This window comes from Anolis sagrei, chromosome 2 (genome assembly GCF_037176765.1).
Source record: "Anolis sagrei isolate rAnoSag1 chromosome 2, rAnoSag1.mat, whole genome shotgun sequence".
Taxonomy (NCBI): Eukaryota; Metazoa; Chordata; class Lepidosauria; order Squamata; family Dactyloidae; genus Anolis; species Anolis sagrei.
In genome coordinates, this window is record NC_090022.1 from 198,294,502 (window position 1) to 198,318,575 (window position 24,074).

Sequence of the window (24,074 nt, forward strand, 5' to 3'; positions counted from 1 at the left end):
TTATATAGATGCAGTTATTTCTTCTTATTGTAAATAAACCTTTTGTGATTTGGGTTGTTGTAGGTTTCTTGGGCTATATGGTCATGTTCTAGAAGCATTCTTTCTTAACGTTTTGCCTGTATCTATGGCAAGCATCCTCACCTCACAACCTCTGAGGATGCTTGCTACAGACTCAGGCAAAACGTCAGGAGAGAATGCTTCTAGAACATGATCATATAGCCTGAAAAACCTACAACAACCTAGTGATTTCAGCCATGAAAGCCTTCGACAATACTTTTGTGATTTTTTTTAAAGATTGGACTCTGCATTTTTGCCTGCCTAAACTCCAAATTCTTTACAACCACAACCAATGGCATTTCACACTCTGCTTGTTAATGAGTTGATGTTCAACTTTTGTATCCTGTTTGTTTTTGGATGCTCTGCTATTTTTAGGGTAGATATCCCTAACAGTGCCTTCATGTAAGAGAGGGCATAATCTATTCTCCTGAGAGATCTGCTCATTCACATATTCGTTTTTCTTCTGACCCACAACCAATCCTGCTCTTCCTTAAGAATGAGAATACTGCAGAGGTAGTCTTTGATTTCTTCTCTCACTAAATACACCAGATTCTGTCGGATCTTAGCAGCTAAGCAGGGTCAGTCCACTTGGGAGACGACTGCCAAGCAATGCCAGGTAATAAAAGCTTTATTTCAGAGGAAGGGACTTGAAAAAGCATCTGAGAGTACTCCTTGCTTAAGATACTCCTGGGGCTGCCTTAAGTCAACAGGCAACTGGAAGGCACACAGGGTGCAGAAAGAGCAGGGCCATGCTATTCTGTCATACCCGTGTATGTTTTCTCCCTATCCTGTTTTTTCTTTCTTTCTGGATTAGCTGGTTGAGAGACTGCCTTTTGTAAAATGAATGTTCTGTTATAGAAAACTGGATCCATAGTCATGATTTTGTTTTTGGTGTTCCAATCCCACTTCTGCCTAATGAGATTACTGGGCAATTTCCTTGTCTCTCACCATTCTTGTCTTCTGTGAAATGGCCATGTGTCATGTAGCAGCCACTTTGTAGATAGAGTAGATATTGTTCACAACCCATGCCCATGGGCCAAGGAGGCTGGGACCCCCCCCCCCCCCAAGTCAAGAAACAAACTCCTAAAAATGTTGGAAAAAAGGCAGTTCAGGCAGCAATGAAAAATGAACTGGGACCAATTTTATCTAGCAGAATCAGAAAGTAGAAAAAGTCAGGCAGTGGCTCCATTCTCAAATGGCAGCTGCGTTTAGTGCTTTACAATCATCTGACATTTCCAGAGACAGGAGTGTCGATGGAGAGAAGTTGAAAGATAAGGCAATCTGTCAAAGGGGAGGAGGAGTTCGCAGCAGTTCCTCTCTTCCCCCTCGTGCTGGGATCCTAACCCCTGTGCTCTCTTCTCCCTTAGTCACTCCGTAAGGGCAGACGCTGGCAAATTTGGCAGGTGATGCTTCAACAATCTCCATAATAAATGCACACATGGTACAATCTGAAAGAGGAAAAACAACATTTTTTGGATATGTACCATCAACAACCCATCCCAGATTTTTTTTTAAACCCAGCAAAACAGTCCAGGAGGATTTCTCTTTACCTTTTGGTTGTTACTCATCTTTCTTTAACTTTTCTTTTTGTGGCACTAGTATTTTTCGGAGGTAAGGCATTATCAACAGTAGGGTGAAGAACCATAGATGCCCTATGAAATAAATAGACTTGTATACCTAAGAAGAAAAACACAAGGTCAGTATTATGCCTCTTGATCATTCTTCTCGCTAACAATAAGTGTGAGCAGAATTCAGTCTCTTCAGGATTTTAGTCCCTTATGTGTATCCACACAAATGTCTTGTTCTACATGCTATCCTTTATACAAAAGGACATTTGGTTTAAAACCCTATTTCAGACTCTTCTCTGTGGCTCTCTTAAGAAAAGCATCCACTGCTTTGTGGTTCCTTAATATGCCTACTGTTTTTCAGATTTCAGGTTTAACAGTATGGCACACTAAAGGTCCTATATCTGCAAGTCTGCTGAAGTGGGTGATATCAGCAGTTATTAAAATGCTCACAAGACTTCTATTCCTTGTGCATTTCTTCTACTCTTTGCCAAACAGATTCCTCTTGGAAGAGATCTGTACATTGCTAGGAGGGAGTGAGATTTTTATGACTATGCATCTTGCTAATTCTGCTCTGTTTGCTAGAAAATGAAGAACTAAACATTTTAAGAAGTAGAAGGAAAATCTGAAAACAATTTTAGGGTTATTTTAATGAATGGCTGCTGTTTGACAAGTATAAATGGCATACTAAGTTAAAGTTCATATTCTACTGTATATACTTGAATATAAACCAAGTTTTCAGCCCTTTTTAAATGCTGAAAAAGCCCCCCTCAGCTTATACTCGAGCCAAGGTTATTTATTATTTTACTCTGTTGTTATTATTTTAATTACATTTATTATTTTACTCTATTATTATTGTTATTATATTTATACTATTTTACTCTATTATTTTTATTACATTTATTATTTTAATCATTTATTATTACATTTATTATTTTGCTCTATTATTAATATTGCATTTATTATTTTACTCTATTATTACATTTATTATTTTACCCTATTATGTTATTATTACCTTTCTATTATTTTACTTTATTATTATTGGAAGCATACATAAGCACATTTACATTGAAGAAGGTTAGAATAATGGTTTAGAGTTGGACAGTCTTATCTTAAATTACAGTTTTATGTAAATATTCAAAAACATTTAACCTACTGATGCCTCAATTAATGTAATTTTATTGGTATCTATTTTTATTTTGAAATTTGTCAGTAGCTGCTGCATTTCCCACCTCAGTTTATACTCAAGTTAATACATTTTCCCAGGTTTCTGAGGTAAAATTAGGTGCCTTGGATTATATTCAGGTCGTCTTGTACTTGAGTATATACGGTAATATGTGTTTTAATTTTACGTACAAAAGTGTGATGACCTATGGCTATGAACTATAAAGTTGACAAAAGACTATACCTTGATCCATTTTTCCCAACTGAAGAGGCAAAATGGCACAAGAGAATATCCCATAAACATCCAGTGGACTGCCTGTTGAAGCCCATAGAAGACAGGTCGCAAGATAGTGACTGAAGTCAATGCAGTCAATAGTTTGCTGTCTTGCACCAGGCTAATCATCTGTAACAAAAGAATGGTTTCTTTAGAGCAGAAACAATCATGCTTTGTGCCAACCAAAAAACCTATACCAGCACCTGAAAAACCTTCAATTCCCATCCTCTCACAATTCATGCTTTGCAATTTCACTCCCATTTGATTGCAGTAACAACAGCTTGGGGTACAGCAATAACTGTACTGGCGTGCTGGTAGTTAGAGTTTGTCATAAATAGCAGACTACATTTGCCGATTACAGTCTGTAGACAGGCTTGAGTTTAATATCTTAAAATAACCCATGGTCTGAATTCAATATTGACTAAGAGCAATTTGAAATGGCTTTGCTTTTGAGTTAGATTTCCACCCAAGAAAGACTGTATTTCTCCAAATTGACTTTACCATGGTCAAGCAATGCAAGCTATTTAATCTGCATTAGTTTGATCCATCATTTAAAGTAGACGTGCATTCTATCCAGCAAGGAAGGGAAACCTCCACACCACAGGCTAGATTTGGCCTACAAGTTTCTGTTGTTATATATAAGTGATTCTAGACTGACTCCTAAGTAGCCATGCGTAGAACTGTGTTTTGTGATTGTTCAAATCTGCAGGACCCGTCTGTGGCTGGAACACAGGCCTTATAGACATTGCCATCTATCTATATAAATAAAAATGTAATGTTTGCTTGTGGGATTAACATAACTCAAAAATCACTGGGCGAATTGACACCAAATTTGGACACAATACACCTATCAGGTCAACGAGTGACCATCACCCATAAAAATACTGAAAAGCACAGCAGAAGAGACTTAAAAAGCCCCAACATTAAAAAATATATTACAATGCATGCACAAAACCACCTATATACACATATACATAAATATATACACACACATATACACATAGATACACAAACAAAACACATATACACAGACCAGGCCACAGCAAGGCATGGCAGGGGACGGCTAGTATATTATAGTTTCAGAATGTCATTGAACTGCATTATGTGGCAGCACAGACTTATTTAATTCAGTTCGATGCAGTTTGGATTATATGGCGGTATAGATGGGGCCAGAGCCTCCTGAGACCCTCACAATATTGGAAGTAAGCCCCCAGGCCTCAAAAGCATTTTCTTGCCTAAGTAAATACAGTCTTCGGAATACAGAAATGCACGAGCATCTTACAACTTCTTTCTCTTCTCACAAAGCAGCTTAAGTAACCTGAAAAAAATAGCCCAGCACCTACATGGATGCTGCTGATGCTACTTAGGAAGCACATAAGCATCATATCACTGTTATCAAGAATACCTCCCCATTCTCAGCTATTGCATGATGTAGTTCACATTCATCTGATGGTGGACACAAAGTACAAGTTTGAATAGTATCAGCACTGAGCCCTCAAAGGATCCTCACCTGTCTCTCCACAATGACGATAAGGAACTCCATCTGGAAGCACACCAAGTAACCACAGTGCAGCCCATGCCAGATAGCCAGGAAAAGTAAGGATAGGGCTTGTGAAAGCAACTTGTTTCCCAAGAATTTCAGTCGTTTGTAGATATAGCTGTAAAACAAAATGTTACTTTTTACTGGCAACTATTTATTTTCTCCAGAAGGATACTTAATCAGATAGTGTGGGAAAAGGTCGATGAGCACCAGCATTTCCTTTGTTTCTGTCTATTCAATGTGAGAAAAAATAAATAAAAGACTACATCAGCCATAAATATTTTACTGGACCCTGTCTTAAACTTACCCTCTGTTTTCCTTGAAATTCCTACAACTTTGTTTTTTGATTTAATGGAGGGGTGCTCGTTAGATCTTTTAAACATGTGTACCATTAAACACACAAAAGGAACTGTGTAGCTCATCGAAAATGTAATCCGTCAAATGTAATGTGAAATAAATTGGTTGATCCTTAAGATAATAAAAGACTTCTCTTTTCACAAGACTTTTGTTTTATTTTCCCAATAAAACATTTAAAAACATGAGTTGCCCAGAAGTATGCAAAATCTATTTAGCCTATAAAGTCCTAAACGGTTCCAGCCCAGCTTACCTGTCCGAATGTATCTCCCTCTATGAACCATCTCGGAGGTTAGGATGGTCTGGGGAGGCCCTGCTCTTGGTCCCACTTCCCTCACTGATGTGACTGGTGGGAACAAGAGACAGGGCCTTCTCAGTGGTGGCTCCTCAACTATGGAACTCCCTCCCCAATGAAATTAGATCAGCACACTCCCTCCTGGCCTTCAGAAAAAAAGTAAAAACTTGGCTATGGGACCAAGCCTTTGAGCAGTAAGCAATACAAGGAATGATGATCAGGGATTATGATATTGATTGATATTCGATATTTTGAATGGCCTGGACTACGATTTTTGGATTATATGATTTTAATGTTTACATTAATATGTTTTTAACTATGTTTTAATGTCCAAATGTTGCTACGTTTTTATGATTTAATTGATAGTTATATGTTATTGTTGTTTTAAGTTAGGTGTCATTTGTATGTGAGGCATTAAGTTTTGCCACAAATATGATGGAAACTGCTTTGAGTCCCGTCCCCCCTCCCCCAGGGTGAGAAAAACAGTATACAAGTGAATCAAACAAATAAATAAATACTGCTACTACATTTCTTCATTTCTAAGAAACACTTTCCCCCCATATAAACATCTCAGAATCACAGTTGTATCTTTTGTATTTTTATTTTTGGTGGCATTGAAATTAGGATGCATCTTACAACTGGTGGCATTTTACAATTAAGTAAACATGGTATATCGCGCCAGGATAATAATTTGGAGTAGTAAATGATGCTTAGATGTATAACTGGAAATTGCATTGTGATTGCTGTGCTAACATTCGTCTTGACTGTATTTTGTAATGTTTGGTTTTATTCTCTTGAAAACAGCTTTACTGTTTGTGGCAACATATGTTTCTACTCACTAAATATGCAGTTTAGTTTCTATGTGTTTTGGGGCTCCTCTCTGTCTAGAGCAGTGGTTCTCAACCTGTGGGTCCCCAGGTGTTTTGGCCTACAACTCCCAGAAATCCCAGCAGGTTTACCAGCTGTTAGGATTTTTGGGAGTTGAAGACCAAAACATCTGGGGACCCACAGGTTTATATCCACTGGGATGTTACACCCTGTTGCAAGAAGCCATTCCCTCGAGCAGAGAAGAGATATGAAGACGGTCATGAGATTCTAATGGTAAGGACTACTTTAGAAGTTTTATATGCATGGTATGAGGGCACATGACACAGCAGCTGCTTTGCTCACACAAGTAAGTCTGGCCTTCCAATGCTTTGAACAAGAAAGAAAAAATACAAAACAAAATACTGTGTTCAGTTACTAGCTTGGTAATTCTATTTAACACTGGCTATTCTAGAAGTCAAAGTAATTACACCAAATACTGAAACACTACTTGTAATCACTGGCATTTCCTACTAAACCTCCTTGTCTTCTGGAAGGCTTGCAAGAAATTGGCCACATTACTCAAAACTAAAAATGTGTTTTCAAAAATAAAGCCTGTATCCTCAGGATGAGACACATATAATCTGCATAGCCTTTCTCATAGGAAGGTCAACCTTCTCCAACTACAATTGCTCTCCAAAAGTCTGTCAGTAGTTCTTACCGGGCCACCCAGTCATTGGTGTTCGTGTTGAAAGAGGCAATGGTTCCTGTAAAATAGGGAGTTGTCTCAAATAACCAGACTTTCATATTGGCACACGCGTTCCACAGGGGCTTCCCGTTTTCATCTTTTCCATTATATCCAAGACCAGTTAGGATACAGACTCCTTCCTGCAATGAGAGTTACATACAGTAACAACATGAGAACACCCTGCCTTGCCCAATGGGAGGAACAGGTCCTCTACATCATGCTCCTTCTTTGGAAGCTTTTAAACAAAAGCTGGATGGCCATCTGTCAAGAGTGCTTTGATTGTGTTTTTCCTGCATGGCAGGAGGTTGGACTCTTCCAACCCTGTAATTCTATTATTCTATTTGCAGCCTTACCGTAATAAGCCAGCAGGTAACATACTTGTTGAGCATCACCTTGCCCCACATCGGTATATAAGCACAGCGAAACCAGAAGGGCCGATTCTGTAGGAAGACAATACATTACTAAGGTAAGACTTGTCCTGGAAGTCGGAGGTAGGACTTGCACAATTAATACACAGTAATTGTTTGTTTATTTATTTGTATGCATTTCTTAGATTTTTTTCTGTTCTATTTCAACAATAAACACTACATCACAATGGTCTGTGGATTGATTCTCAGGCAGCTGGCTATATTTTCTTCCAAATTTAAGGAAGCTTTTCAAATAAGTGGTTATTATTGTTACATTGGGCTCTTAGAATCTGACAATACATCAGTTATGCCATTCTTGTCAAAAGCGATGGCACTCATAATGTAAAAACAGAACAGACACAAGTGGATCAAGCCAGAGAAGATGTTAACAGTGAACAGACTGGCATACATATTATTTCAGATCCAGTGTGGTACAATGGTTTGGATACTGGATTACAACCTGGAGTCCTGGATCTGAATCCCCACTCGGCTATGGAAATCCACTGGGGTGACCTTGGGCAAGTCACACTTTCTCAGCCTCAGAAGAAGACAAAAGCAAACTGCCTCTTAATAAATCTTGTGAATAAAACTCCATGATAGGCTCATTTTAGAGTTGCTGTAAGTAAAATATCATTTGGAGGCACCTAACAGCAATATATGGGTTGCTGTAAGTTTTCCAGGCTGTATGGCCATGTTCCAGAAGCATTCTCTCCTGATGTTTCACTCACATCTATGGCAGGCATCCTCAAAGGTTGTGAGGATGCCTGCCATACATGTAGGTGAAACGTCAGGAGATAATGCTTCTGGAACATGGCCATACAGCCTGGAAAACTAACAGTAACTCAGTGATTCCGGCCATGAAAGCCTTCGATAACACATTGAACATAACATGTTTGTGGGTGCATATTTATCATATAATTCACCTTGTGAGGTCTGTATCTGAGTGAAACCACTGCTTATGCTCCATAAGCCACTTGAACCTTTGGAGCAGCATATAACAATAGAAAATCAGAATTATTTAAAGCTTTGGGCGAAAGTCTGATACTAAGTGTTATTTCTCATGTACTCCTAGATGTAACATGCAGTTGTGTACTTGTACTAGCGATATGCTGATTCTCATACCATTTTGATGCCTCAGAAAAGAAACATGGGAAAAGACCACAAAGTTTCTTCTATGACAGAAAGTACTAGCTGACATCTTTCATAAGTATAAACAATATATATATAGCCACATGCCCTTATGACTGCATTGAATAACAGACTCTGATGTATTACAAGCTAGTCCCAATAATTTTCCAGCTAGGGACTGTAATATAAATTGTAAGAACATAATATTGTTTGAGGTTATTAGGTATTCTAGTCCTAACAATGCTGTAAATTTGTAATATTCGCTCAGATGTATGTTGCAGTGGTTTGAGTGTTGGATTAGGTTTCTGGCGATCGGGGTTCAAATCCCCACTCAGTTATGGAAACCCATGGGGTGACTTTGTACAAGTCCCACTCTTTCAGCTTCAGAGGAAGGCAGAGACATCCTTTGTCCCCAACAAATCTTGCCAAGAAACCTCCAGGATAAGCTTCTCTTAGGATGAGAATGTTGAAAATGACTTGGAGGCACACTACAACAATGCTGTTTGTCATAAACTAGTCCGAGCTTCACAATCAAAAGGAAATTTGGGGGGTTTTTTTCTGCTCTTGTTCAATAGGGCAACTGAAATGATGAAGGGTCTGGAGAACAAGCCCCATGAGGAGTAGCTTAAAAATATGGGCATGTTTAGTCTTCAGAAGAGAAAGCTGAGAGGAGACATGATGGCCATGTATAAATATGTGAGGGGAAGTCTTAGGGAGGAGGGAACAATGGCTTCAAACTACAGGAAAGGAGATTCACCTGAACTTTAGCAAGAACTTTCTGACTGTGAGAGCTGTTCAGCAGAGGAACTCTCTGCCCAGGAGTGTGTTGGAGGTTCCTTCTTTGGAGGCTTTTAAGCACTGGCTGGATGGCCATCTGTTGGGGGTGCTTTGAATGTGATTTTCCTGCTTCTTGGAAGGGGGTTGGACTGGATGAACCACGAGGTCTCTTCCAAATCAATGATTCTATGATTCTAACAATAAATGCTACGTCACATTGGAATGGTGACTGTTCCTCCTCATTCAAAACTGCTAGATAGGAGTGAATAATTTCATACTTTTATCACCTTAGGTTTTAATATATTTTATTTCAAACTTCATTCCCCTGTGGGACTACTTACCAGATAATCATCAGAGACCATGTATTCCTCAGGGAAGTATGGACCTGCCACAGTGTAGACTACCATGAAGAAGAGGCCCAGCATCATGCGCTTAAGAGCAGGCACAAAGCTGAAAGGAGTGTCAGAAAGAAAAAAAATAGACCTTATGAAGTGTAGCATTTCAAAATATGGGAGAAGAACGTGCTGGATTTGAAATACCCTGTTGCAATGTGCATCTCAGAACAGTGTGATGGTAGTGTTAACATGTACAAAGAATAGCACATCTTAATAGCACTTCTTAAACATTCATGTGTTTGAGAGCTGGTGTTTGGGGGGTTTCAACATAAGAAGATTACCTGTTGGGTCTCTGGCCTGGAACATCTGTCAACTCTCCTCTTACTAACTTCTGATATCGTGTCATGGAAAATTGAGGCCCCACCATGAAGGCACCATAGAAATAGGAGAAGCCAGCAACCTCTAGTAAAGTAGGCACTCCTTGAACAACATACTTCTGTTGCTCAGGAGTGAGGCTCTCCTATAAGAATAAAAATGTCAACATTAGCATAAATTGTATTTATACTTTTGGGGCATTGAATTTTGCCTTGTAAACCACCTCATGTCTCCTGAGGGCTGAGAGGGGCGGTATACAAATACAGTAAATAAATAAATAAACAAATAAATGAGTTCTTCTCACAAAAGTCCTCAAGGACACCCAATCCTATATGGTCAACCAAACAAGTCATCTCCATGGCCTTTTCATGCTTTACACTCGCATCCATAATCCTTATCATAAACTATTATGGTATTTACTATCCATTAAGAAGCAAAAATAGTTTGGGAAACCAATATATTGCCAAGGGCAAAAAGTGCTTGCCAACAGTACAATTTTCTAACTCTTTCTTTTGGAGCTACAGAAACTGCAGCAGGACCTGGCACAACAGGGATACAACTGTAGAGAATATGACTTGGCCCAATTTTCAGTATTCCCCCAGATATGCATATCAACAAAATATATCACACATTTTAAGAGATTAAGAAACCCCCTTATATACACAGATTAATGCTCCTGCCAACGACACATGGCAGATATGGAAAAGTGGAGGTTTTGGAAAGGGGCTGGATAAGCAAGAATAAAGAGACATTACAAAAACTTTCTGATTTTTCCCTTAGTTCATCCCAATATTACTTGTGACCTTTGCCAAATAATTGAAGATAGCAGGTCTGTATAGAAGCCCAGTTTTATAGTGCAAAAAGTTAGAATTTGGTTCTCTTGTCATTATTCCCATCAGCCCACTGATTAATACACATATTATTAGGTGTCTGACACCTCCCTCAATATATGTGAAAGCATTTAGCAAGTGTTTCAGCTTACAAATTGAAATCAACGTACCGTATATACTCAAGTATAAGCAGAGTTTTAAAGACCTTTTTTAAAGGCTGAAAAAGCCCCCCATGGCTTTTACCTGAGTCAAGGTTATTTATTATTTTATTCTGTTGTTGTTATTGCAGTTATTATTTTACTCTATTTATTATATTTACATTATTTTACTCTATTTTATTGCATCTATTATTATACTCTACTGTTTTTATTACATTTATTATTTTACTCTCTTTTTATTGGAAGGATACGTGAGCACATTTACATTGAAGGAGGTTAAAATAAGGGTTTAATCCGAGTTGGACAGTCATATCTTAAATTACAGTTTTATGTAAATATTCAAAAACATTTAACCTACTGATGCCTCAATTAATGTAATTTTATTGGTATCTATTTGTACCAGTAGCTGCTGCATTTCCCACCCACGGTTTATACTCAAGTCAATCTGTTTTCACAGTTTTTGTGGTAAAATTAGGTGCCTCGGCTTATCTTTGGGTCGGCTTATACTTGAGTATATATGGTAATTATAAAACTGATTGGGGAGATATCTACCTTTGTTAGGACATCAAATCCCAAGATTTCCCCTGATGTCTTTCAGAATGTTCCTCTGGAGTAAAAACTGAGATTGGGAGGACAGATTCAAAACAGAAGTCTAGTTTCTGCTTGGCTTGAGGTTGTTTCTATTCTTGGCTAATTTCCTTGGGTTCCATACTGAGACTGGGCTCAGTGAGAGTCCTAGATGGTAGCCTCTGCCCACAGTTTGCCTCCTGATTTGCCAGACTCTGTCTTTGGTTTTCATTTTAAGGGTGGTAGAAGGAGACCTAGGGAGGCACATCACAGTCACCTTCCATGGCAAATGAACCCAAGAGCCTTTCTGGGACACTCTTCCCTTTCTGTTCAAAATATACAAGGAATGTTTTATGGGATACACGTTAGTTCTCAGGCCTTTGCCTCTCTTCCTATATTAACACGTTTTTCCTCATTCAACCAATTCTACAGCCTCAATTTCCCACTCTTGACTTATACTCGAGTCAATATGGTTTCCCATTTTTCTGTGGTAAAATTAGGTGCTTCAGCTTATATTTGGGTCAGCTTATACTCGAGTATATACGGTAGATAACAGGCCAACACATTTCTACATGCCTGTGAATGCTCAGAAAAATTGAATTTCCAGGTTTCCTCACAAACTGTATTTTAACAAGTGAATGGTTTTTATACTTTATGGAGTATTCTGATAGGAAGTCCCACATTCACAAGTAACCCATCTTAATTCTCCAGTCACTCTCTGGACCAACTTCCTCAGTAAATGAAGGAAAGAAAGCAATTGGATTTCACTTACCACTTCTTTCCTACCATCATAGTAATCAATGACCAGACCTAGAGGTGAAAACATAAACATATGATGAAGCCACTCGGTACCAGAAGAGTCTGGGTGTATCTAACTCCAAAGTGTCTAATATGGGAGCTCAATCAGTGTGATTAGATTACTCTCCGGCTGAGAAACTGCTGGGACTCCATGGAAAATGCACTAAGAATGTTCTTCAAGTAAAATGTTACATTAAGCCTACCAATGCAGCACGGCAAACTTGTGTGAATACGAGGTGACATTTCAGTACTGGAATTACGATGAAACAGAACTGCTTACCAATTAGCTTGAGAGTCAAGACACAGTGTGGCATGGTCCACTTGATGTCATAGTGCTCTGTGGCAGTATAGTAATAGCCGGCCATCAGATACACCTGAAAAATCATGAGCCATAATGATACATCAATACCCAGGCTTGATGTCCTCCCTCACTTCCCCAAAAGTTCCTGAACAGAACAGAAGAGAGCAAAAGCAGGATCCCACCAAAAAGATAAAAAAGAAGATAAAATGTTTACCATCTGGAAGCAGAAGGTAGTAACAACTGCACTGATTGTGCGACCCATGAGCCTCAGTATGAGAAACTGGACTAAGACACATATGAGCGAGTGACAGAACATTGTCCCTGAAAAGGCAAATGAAAGTAATCAGAAACCAAACAAAGAAGCAGTATAATTCTCCCTCCTACACCCTGGTACTCACGAGTTGGGCAGCCATCTTCTCAGCCCCCTTACCAAAGTTGAAGTAGGCAACTGAGATCCCCATTAATATGTTGTACAGGTGAATGAGGTAGAGCTCTTTCTGGAAAAGGAAATAACGCTGGAACAAGGCAAAGGGGTATCCTAAAGGGAGAAAACAGGAACACAAATCAGTCTACACAAACACAAAAGGGACAGGACATAAAACCTGAACTTCACACATCCTTTTGATGGTTGCACAGTATACAATGAACACAGACAATGAACTCCTGCTCAAATCCTATAATAGCTGCAAACCTTCTGGACAGTTTTATGGTGTTCTTTGTACAAGATTGAGCTTTAGCTTTAGCCCAATCTGTACAGAGGATTGCCAATATGGAATCTGATACTGGGGTTAGTTTACAGAAAAGATGTAAAAGTAGTTATTACTATCCTCGCAACAGAGCTATTCCAAAACTAAGGTTTTTGAAAACTCCAAAAAATGCTCACTGATTGATAGTATTTTGGTTTGCTCTCATAAAGATTATAGAGGGTTTTTTTCTTTGTATAAGCTGGCATGCATTAAATACACTGTCCTTGCTTTAACACAACACAACAGAGGAACTTGATAAAATAAATTTCTATTAACATTATAGTAGAAACTTTATTAAGAGAACAGAACTATTCTGGAGTAGATAATTATCTAATCTAGCTTTCTCTTTCCATACTGGCCATTAAGACACATGTTGGAGGCATACAAACAGGACAAGAGCATAAAAGCATCTTTGTGCTGGTAGCAAGAGTCACATTGTCTCTATAGTAATACACAATCACTATCACAAGGAGCCACTGAGAGCATCCTTCATTACAACTTCCAATATCAAAGTTTGTAAAAGTGTACCTACAACAAATAAACATTAAACTGCATACACTGATCGCAATCAGATAGACAATTCAGGTGAAAACCCTGACAGTGTGCTACGGTTTTCCAAAAGAAACACAGACCATTTCCAAAGCCAGCCTTAATTAAGCTGCTGTCCATAATAAGTAGCACTCACTTACTGTTCTTCCAAATACTCCACAGATATAGTAATCTAAGGCAGGCATTGGTTGGCTTTATAGTTGCTGTTTTAACTGCAGTTCCCATTAACATTAGGCAGCATAGCCAAAGTAAGGAATGCTAGAAGCTACAGTCCAACATTGAAAGGGTTTACTTTTTCTACATCTGAATTAATGGTTATATAATGTAGACAAACATGGCTACCCCTCTGGTAATGGTTACACAATATCTGGTGGTAATAAAATATTTTAATACGATTGATAGTAATCCAATAAAACTTAACTAAAAGCAGGGTTAGCTGTGTCGGGAAATAGCCAAATTCTACATGTGTATTAGGAAAATGCCTTTATTGGGCAACCTCCACAAATCCTGCAAGGGAATGCAATCTGTGTCCCACTGCACAAGTGAACGGAAATGCGACATGCTGTCCTATGGGTCCATACCATCTCTCACTTCAGAATGCTTGCAGTGAAGATAACTGCTCAGACTGCAATAGATTTTCTGAGATATAATGAAATGTGTAGAGTGTGATTTTTTTTTCAAATCATCAAGCAGATTTTTATACTGCTAACATTTTAGGAAACTGCCTTACATTAAATTAGATGATATCCTTTAGCCCAGTACTGTAAGTAGCAGTTCTGAGAAGCGATCGGGAACCACTCTTAGGCAAATGAAAATTCCTGGTGGACTCTCACCTCAGTCCAAATCAGGCCTGACCCTACTTAGCTTCTGAAATTAGACAAAAATTGATGTGATCTGGGAGGTATGAAAAAGAGTACTTCTGACATTTTTCTTATTTATGACCTTTCCAGTTTTGCATTTAACTCTTTAGACAAGTGAGCTACGGCACTACAATTTTACAAGTACCCTGCAATTTTACTACAGTCATTGCTCTCCAGGACAGTCAGTCATGCCATGCATGACTATCAAGCTACCATATGTTTACAATGTAATGTGGTTTTTGAATGAAGTGGTATATTTCAGCATACCTATTTTCTTATTTATGTCTGAAAAATGAAATGTCTCTTTGGCAAGTCACTGATATTATAAACTCAAACTCCAAAGGTCTAGATCCATACTACCCACAAATAACTCTGGATGTGATGTTTAATAATTAACATATGGAATAATTTAATAATTAACGTATGGAAAGGTTTTAAACTGAGGGCAGAATTGTGTGACCTTCCAGATGATGCTGAACTACCAATTCAACCATTTCTTGCCTTGTGTAAATGGCTGCAGCAGATTAAAAGGAAAACAACATTTGGAAGGCCATTTATTCCACTCTCTTGTAAACTCCTCCATCTTCCCTATTCTGACTAATATTTTAGAATGGAGCACTATTAGCAGTAGCCCAAATTTTCCACGGGAATTTCATTGTGAACTCATATGATCTTGGAAGCATATCAGAGCAATTACTCCCCCTCCAGTGGTTCTCAACCTGTGAGTCCCCAGATGTTTTGCCTTTCAACTCCCAGAAATCCTAACAGCTGGTAAACTGGCTGGAATTTCTGGGACTTGTAGGCCAAAACACCTGGGGACCACAGGTTGAGAACCACTGCCCTATACTTTATATGCCAAAGACTGAATAGTTTTTGAGACATTACAAATAACTACCCAACTTATTTGTCCAGAACTGACAAGGGGGGCACCTGGTACATAATGTACTAGCCATAATACAAGTTATATAACACCAGTCTTAGTTTCTGGAAAGAGTGACAAAACCAAATGCATATCCCCAGTGTTAGACAGCTTGTGCTCTTTTCTCAAATGAAAAAAGCCACCTCACACAGCATTTTATGGACCACATTAATTCTGGCACATTGTACTGTGAAATAGTATGCTTATCACTTTGCAAGGATATCACTAGTAATTTTCTCTGAATGTTCAAAGTATATCCAGAAGCAAAAAAAAAAAAAAAAAAAAGTTGATCCTGTCAAAGTCTACAAGTCACAGAAAGTACCATGTAGTTAGTCCTTGCCAAATTGACTATGGAGGAGTAGCCCTAACAACAGCACTAATCACAAACTCAGGCCCTCAAAATACTAATAGTACTAGGGAATTTGATTATTCTTTCAACATAAAAAGAGGATCGTCTTCACTCACAATACTCTATACACTGGACTAGTAAGATAAGCAATCAGTAAACTGTCCCCACCTTCTGGTACACTGTCCCTGCATGTGCTTTTACATATAATATGATTTGTGGCAGAGGATTATTTTCCACAGGATCTGCTATCAGAAATGTGACAAGCAGCTATGAGTGAATAGACATTATGGGGAGTGACAGTGGTGGAGCAGTGGTCTCCTAGCAAAGCTTGCCAGGTGCTTACTTTGATAACATTTTAACATTTTAATTTTTTCAGCCTTCTAACTTAAAATGCTTTATCTCTCCTGATGATTTTAATTCTGCTTTCATAAATTTTGATGCATTTAGGGTGTTATGTAAGCTTTACATTTTCTGACTATAGTTCCCCCCCCCCCTCATCATAATCCATCCCCAGGATGAGGGGCAGGGAAAAAAAAACTCTGAAATAAAAGGAAACTAATAAACAAACATAGCCTGTTCTCTATTTGAATATTCTCCACTGCAAGACCTACTAGTACATACAGGAGATGCTGAAAACAGTAATTTGATTGTGTTTTACACTATAAGAATCTAATATGAATTTAATCTTCGACTTCAACAGTGACTATTATATTAAACGATTCTGTCTTTACTACAACTACATGAGCCACATTGGTGAGAACAACCAGAGACAATATCATTACTTATGCTTACTTCAGACTGACTGAGACTTTGGGCCGCCACCTTGGAAGGGTCACAGGTCAGTGACAGAATACGTGTTTTCCATGCAGCAGATCCCAGGGTCTAACTCTGACACCTCTGGTTGAGGATCTCAGGGAACAGTGATAGGAAAGATCTGTCTCTTGTTAAGATCTTGAAGAGCTCCTGCAATCGGAGCGGATAAGACTCTGGTTAGATGAACCAAAAGTCTTCTTCAGAAGTAGAATTGGCAGTTTGCTAAAATTTCGAGAGATGGGTTATGGAACTACACAACCACATGTAAGGGTTGATAGGAATAAAGCTGACTTTAAACATTGCTAACAGTAAAATATATTAATACTAATGCATCTAATGAGAACTACCAAAGTTTCCGTTTTAAGATGATTAAATAGTTATCTATAACTGGTCGTATACAACCAACCTGTGCTAGTGCCATTTTCTTTCCTATTTGAAAAACATAAAAGATACCACAGAATCATAAATATGATAGCACACATACTATCGGTATAATGATGATAAAGTCAGTAGAGAAATCCTGGAAGTACTGTCTCTATATAATTTTCAGAATCATGGAAAAATAGCGTGCTATACTAGATTTTAGAGATCTTGTACCTTTTGTGATAAGGAGGCTTATATCACTCACCAAGAATGACTAAACTTGATTCAAACTCAATGAGATGTGTTTCTTATTCTACGATCAAACAGATGCAAATTGTCAAAATCAGATTATAATGTAACCCATATGCTAAGTAGCATAATTGGGAATTTGAATTTATAACATGAATGACCACACAGAAAAGCAACGACTGGGATAAAAAATGCACTGCATAGAGTTGTAGTGAATCCTAACAATCCATTTGCACACGACTGCTGAGCCAGCAGTACCTTCTTGCAAATCCTCAATGCTGGTAGACATAAAAATGCCAGCATTGATACATGTAGAGACAGTGTCTCACACATACTAGTCCTTACTTAGCCTCATTTTAAAACAGGCTAGATGAAATAAATTGCAAGATAGGGAGTGCAGGTGTGTGAGGGAGGAGAAAAGCCGTCACGCCGTCAGGCACAGGTTTAAGCTTTAGAGTGAGGCAACCAGAGTATGTAAGTGTCTAAAGCATGCTATTCTATTTTTGAAAGATGACAGAAATATATAACTTCAAAATGAAAAAGAGAGAAGCTAGAATTGATCTGAAAAAGCTCATCCTAGAGCAGACCTAAAACCCTCTTTTCTTTCAGGAGTTCTATGATTTTTGTTTTATTTTTCCAGGCTTCGTGGAAATGAACTATTCTGTATTGACTAAGTAAACAGGCAACAGGTGAAACACTTTTCATCTATCCTTTGTGGCCAAGAAAGTGGGCTATGGTATTGGGTTGTTTAGAAGAGAGGTTGAGCAGAAAATAAAACTTGGGCAACAAGTGAAATGAGAGAGAAAGGAGGAAGGATGACAAGTATATCTATATGCATGGGGGAATGAGGATCATGATCCTTACGCTCTGGCAGACTTTGGAAACTTAAGGTGCGCCTTTGAGACATTAGAATGTAATGAGATATGGGGATACTCTACATACCTCATATATAGGTGGGTTTCACTTTCACAATCCTAGCATATCTCCTACAGAAGTTCAAGACTATCAAGATATGAAAAAGAACCAGAGGCCACTACAAATGTTCTTTACTGAGAACAGGAAGAGGAAAGAATTGTGAAACTTGTAGGTTATAATAACCCACAGGCAAAATGCGTTGCATCTGGGGAGGGCCTGATTTCATCAGATAGCATCAAGAAAAATCCACAGATCAGCATCTCCCCACTTACTTATCTATGATCCAGAATTCCCAAGCTGTTCTGCTAGTAGAACAACCACGCCTTCAAAGAGAGTTCCCTGTCAGGTTTGGATACTTTTGCTCCTTTGTAGTTGTGCTGAAGATGCTCCTGTGTAACAACCCTATTACATTTATGTTTATTCATTAGCAAAACAAGTGAGATTGGCTTCTGAAAAATGGTCCAAGTTCCACAGAACTCGGGCATACATCTGAATAAGTGTACAATCATGCTTGGTTTTAATGCAAGCAAAAATATAGAAAGGTATTTGGATGCTTCCAGGTCGGGCTCTTATTGTGCAATTGCATTGCTTCATTCTGGACGTTTACAAGAAGGTCTGATGACATAATAAGCAGGCTTTCTACACGTTTCCATTTTCTCTTGTCTTCTTACTAAAGAAAATCCATTAAGGAAAACAGGACAACTTCCACCCACTCTCCACAAGAAACCTTCCTTATACAGGGCCTAAATACAAGGAACACCTCATCTGGAAGTGTTTTCTTCTTTATAAATACAGAAATTTTAACATGCCCAACTACAACTGAACAGGTCTCTGGGTAAAGTGAGCCACCATCCTGACTTCAGAGTGCTTATGGACCACAGAAACACAAAAGTAAGGGGCAGTTTGAACTACTGGCTCTCAAATGGCAAATTCCCTGTCAGCCTGAGGAGAAAATCTCAAATCTCAAGGCAACAAACGATTCTTCACTAGCCAGAGACAAGCTTCTCCCAACACTAATGATTTAGCCATGTTCCAATGAAGCTGTACACACAGGGAACTTGTGCAAGTCCATGCCAAAGAACAATTCTTCCACATGCTGCCTCTTCCCTGCATTGGAGACTTAAAACTGAATATACAATGTCTTGCACAAGTTCTCCACTAATGTCAGATTGGACTATGGCCCCAACTTTGGTTCTTATCCAAGTTGCACAGTGTGGGAATGTATGGGGTAAATTAAATCAAGGAGTATGGAGTTCAGAAACACTGCTCTAAAGCAGGCCTTATTCTCTGGGGATGGGCACTGGAAAGTCATAAATTCCTTCTCTGCGTCCAGCCTAAGAGTGGCTTGTGATGCAATGGACTCCGCAACATGTGGCCCTTCCAGAGAACTCTGGCAACTTCACCGATGGAAATGCAGCACAGCCTCTCTGCCATTTTTAATGGTAATAATACCCTGCCACCATCTCCCTAAAGGGACTTGGGGCAGTTTAGATGTGGAACCGAACCCAGAATGAACAAAAAAAGTTTACCAACTATAAACATAGTTAAAAATGCAATAACAAACAGTTAAACAGAACACTTTGCATGACAACCAAAACCTAAGGTGAAGGATTCACACAATTTTTTCAAACTATTATGTTAATCTTTTTCAGTATAAAAAAGAAGAGGAGGAAGGAATCTAGCTGCACCTTTAAGACAAAATGGTTCGGCATGAGCTCTCATAGATTTTATCTGCTTCTTAAGATGCATTAACAGAGTATAGCAGAGGTTTCCAAACAGTGTGTCAAGACACATTCGTGTGGCACCTGCAGCGTTGAGGTGTGTTGTGCAAATGTAAGGAGGAACGTGAGTATGTGAAATCAGCAATAATGTATATCTTTCTAAAAATCTAAAGTTTTTCATGAGCTATGTTGTGTGCTCATACATTTCAATATTACAATTTATGTATGTGTCTGCATCGCTTATAAGGGGTTGGTTTAACCTCCAGTTTTCTAGTAAAACTGAATTACTGTGTCATGAAATGAAGCCTGTCTAAAAAGTGTGTCACCCACATGAAATGCTTGGAAAGCTCTGAAGTACGATATTACTGCTTCCTCACAAAGCCTCCTGCTCTACAGTATGAGCACCAAAAGTTTCAAGTAAGAGAAAGCAGGCAAGGAGGGTGATTAAAACGATCAAGGGTCTGGAGAACTAGTCCTATGAGGAGCTGGGCATATTTAGCCTGTAGAAAAGAAGTCTGAGAGGAGACATGATGAGGGCCATGTATAAATATGGCTGGGGAAGTCATAGGGAGGAAGGAGCAGGCTTGTTTTCTGCTACCGTGGAGAAAAGGACACGGAACAATGGCTTCAAACTACAAGAAGGGAGATTCCACCTGAACATTAAGAAGAACTGCGTAACGGTGAAAGCTGTTCAGCTGTGGAACTCTCTGCCATAGAATGTGGTGGAGGCTCCTTTTTTGGAAGCTTTTAAACAGAGGCTGGATGGCCATCTGTTGGGGGTGCTTTGAATGCAATTATCCTGCTTCTTGGCAGAATGGGGTTGGACTGGACGACGAAGACTCTTCCAACTCTATGATGCAAGAAAGCATTTCAGACAGCTTTAACAACTAACCTTAATCAATCAACTTTATTTGTATCGCTATCTTCCTGTGGGGACTCGGAGCAGCTCACAATATAAGTAGCAACCATTCGAATGCCACACAAATACAGAATAAATTGAAAATGCAAATAATATTTAAAATTAATCGTAACTAAACATTACAGACATCCAATTTACATATGACTCGTAGTCAAGAACAAAGGTGGGAGAGAAATCTGCCCTTTGGAAAGGACATTCATCCCTAAAAGAGTTGTCCTGGGCAAAAGGTGTGCCCACTGAAGCTTTATCACCAATCCTTGTTTCCACAACAAAACACTTTTTTTTCAAAATCCGAATGATTACAGGGACAGAAAGTGAGGTGAAGTGTTCTAAAGCAGTGTTTCTCAACCTTTCTAATGCTGCAACCCTTTAGTACAGTTTCTCTTGTTGTGGCGACCCCCCAACCATAAAATTATTTTAGTCGCTACTTCACAACTGTAATTTTGCTACTGTTGTGAATTGCAATGTAAATATCTGATATGCAGGATGTATTTTCATTAACTGGATGAAATTTGGCACAAATACTCGATACGCCCAAATCTGAATACTGGTAGGGTCAGGGCAGGGGGTTGATTTTTGCCATTTGGGAGTTGTAGTTGCTGGGATTTATAGCTCACCTACAATCAAAGAGCACTGTGAACTCCACCAATGATGGAATTGAACCAAACTTGGCATGCAGAACTCCCATGACCAACAATAATACTGTGTTTTCTGATGGTCTTTGGCAATCCCTCTGACACCTCTTCGTGACCCCCCCCCCCAGGGGTCCGGCCCCCAGGTTGAGAAATGCTGCTCATTGTCTGACCCAGGGGTCCATAAACTTTTTAAACAGAGGGGCAGGTCACAGTCCATCAAACTGTTGGAGGGCTGGATTATAATTTGAAAAAAAAAATACATGAATGAATTCCTATGCATGCTGCACATATCTTAGTTGTAGTGTAAAAAACAATACAATAATTAAAATGAGGAACAATGTTAACAAATATAAACTTATTAGTATTTCAATGGGAAGTGTGGGCCTGTTTCTGGCTGATGATATAGGATTGTTGTTGTTGTTATGTGCTTTCAAGTCATTTCAGACTTAGGTTGACCCTGAGTGAGGACCAGGTAAATGACCTTGGAGGGCTGCATCCAGCCCTCGGGCCTTAGTTTGAGGGCCCCTGGTCTAACCCATGACCAATAGAAAATACTGGGAGGGTTTGGTGGTCATTGACCTCGAGTTTTGGGGTTGTAGTTCACCTACATGCAGGTGGACTCAAACAATGATGGATGTGGACCAAACTTGGCACGGATAATCAATATGCCCAAATGTAAAAACTGGTGGAGTTTGGGGAAAACAGACCTTGACATTTGGGAATTGTAGTTGCTGGGATTTATTGTTGACCTACTATGAGAGCATTCTGAACTCCACCAATGACAGAACTGGGCCAAACTTCCAGCAGAGAACCCCCATGACCAACAGAGAATACCGTGTTTTCTGATGGTCTTTGGCGACCCCTGACAACCCCCTCGCGACCTCCTCAGGGGTCCTGAGGAGGCTGCAAGGTTGAGAGTGGCACTGATAGAAAAACAAAGCTCACAGAGGTGTTAATCTTTCCCTAGGCCAGGTAAGGGGAAAATTGGGGCCTCCAGGTGTTTTGGATTTCAACTCCCACCATTCCTAACAGCCTCAGGCCCTTTTCTTTTCCCCCTCAGCCGCTTAAGCTTAAGCGGCTTAGGGGGAAAAGAAAAGGGCCTGAGGCTGTTAGGAATGGTGGGAGTTGAAATCCAAAACACCTGGAGGCCTCAAGTTGGCCCAGGCCTGCTTTAAAAAGTACCTGTTCCGACTTACATACAAACTCGACTTAAGAACAAACCTATAGAACCTATTCTGTCTGTAATTTGCCTAGATTCTGGGCTCCCTCGGCCTACCAAAAGGCGGGCTTTCAACCTGCAACTGTACAAAGTGTGAGGAAGGCGACGAGTGGGTTGGTGGTGGCACAAGGCAGGCCAAGGGACACCTGTAGCAGCCGAGGGGGCGCCTGGAGGGACCCTGAGGGACCTTCTCCCAAGAAACCGGGCCTGAGTCGGGGTCCTCAACCACCCCCCCCCCCCAACACACAGGAAAAGAGGCTTCTCCTCAGCAACAGCTGCTACCCACCCATGAGGATGGACAGGATGAGGCGCAGCGCCTGCTCCGAGGAGCCTAGCGACGCCGCGATTTCCGCCAGGCTCGTGCCGCCTATCCGGAAGGCGCCGCTGCTTCCTGCCGCTGCTGCCATCTTCTCGGCCGCGAGGCCCCCCTCGAACCCGGCAACTCCAGCCACAAGCAGCAGCAGCAGCCCCGCCGCCGCCGCGGGCCCGCACCTCAGCCACGCCCCCTCGCCCATTCCTGCCAAGCCGATTGGCCCCCGGCGTCCTCTCCCCGCTTCCCATTGGCTAACAGGTGGCAGGTGGGCGGAGCCACGAACCTCGTCGCTTAACTGAGGCAAAGGTTATCCACACCCTCTTTTTTTTTTTTCGGAAGGAGGGAAAGGGGAGGTCCCCTCCCATCGGGGAGGAAGGAGCGCGAGGCGGATCTCGGCTCCTCATTGGCTGTGCCGGGACAGGAGAGAGCCCGGCAGGGAGGGGGCTCCGGGTAGGAGCCGTGGCCGAGGTTACTATCGGGCAGGAAGGGGAGAAGGAGGGAGGGGTGGGCGGGGCCCCAGAGGAGGCCAACCGACCGCTCCTCCTACAAGCCACGCCCACCTCATGAATATTAAACATCCCGGTCTGCCCACGTTCGGCAAGGCTAGCCCCGCCCCTTTCCCCTCTCTTTGTTGATATGGCCGCGCGCGTTTATTCTGCGGGCCCTTCCACACAGCCCAGAATATCAAGGCAGGAAACCCCACAATATCTGTTTTGAACTGGGTTATTTTATTGCGTATCAAAAGCTTTGCATACATTAGTATAAAACTGATAAAGGTGTGCAGGCGGCTAAATATCTTTTGACCAAAAACGGGCAACAGCAACGGCATTGTCTGTAGCCTCTAACAATTCCTCCTCTGTACATGAGGCAGGGCGCAATGGACAAGCATACAGATGCAGAGTTGTCTGTTCTGCTTCACAGTCACACAAACATTGCTTTTTTGAACTGGGTTATCTGTGTTTACACTCAGATGCTGTGGGATTTCCTGGCTTGATATTCTGGGATATAGAGCTGTGTGGGAGGGCCC

General features: G+C 40.3%; 1 protein-coding gene across 2 annotated transcripts; it reads right to left on the minus strand.

The window, feature by feature from the left end:
- Window positions 1–1,176: 1,176 nt before the first annotated feature.
- Window positions 1,177–23,264, minus strand: LPCAT3 (lysophosphatidylcholine acyltransferase 3). Of its 2 annotated transcripts, none has more exons than XM_060762591.2 (13): window positions 23,021–23,264; window positions 12,908–13,015; window positions 12,692–12,798; window positions 12,457–12,550; window positions 12,151–12,188; window positions 9,790–9,968; window positions 9,455–9,563; window positions 7,155–7,241; window positions 6,775–6,941; window positions 4,571–4,718; window positions 3,031–3,189; window positions 1,608–1,734; window positions 1,177–1,505 (listed from the first exon to the last, which is right to left on the minus strand). In XM_060762591.2, exons 1-12 carry the CDS (start codon window positions 23,247–23,249, stop codon window positions 1,618–1,620), a joined length of 1,542 nt encoding a protein of 513 aa, XP_060618574.2. In that variant the 5' UTR covers window positions 23,250–23,264; the 3' UTR covers window positions 1,177–1,505; window positions 1,608–1,617. The 2 variants fall into 2 exon arrangements, with proteins under 2 accessions (XP_060618574.2, XP_067320437.1); XM_067464336.1 differs by lacking the exon at window positions 23,021–23,264 and adding an exon at window positions 16,693–16,712.
- Window positions 23,265–24,074: the final 810 nt, after the last annotated feature.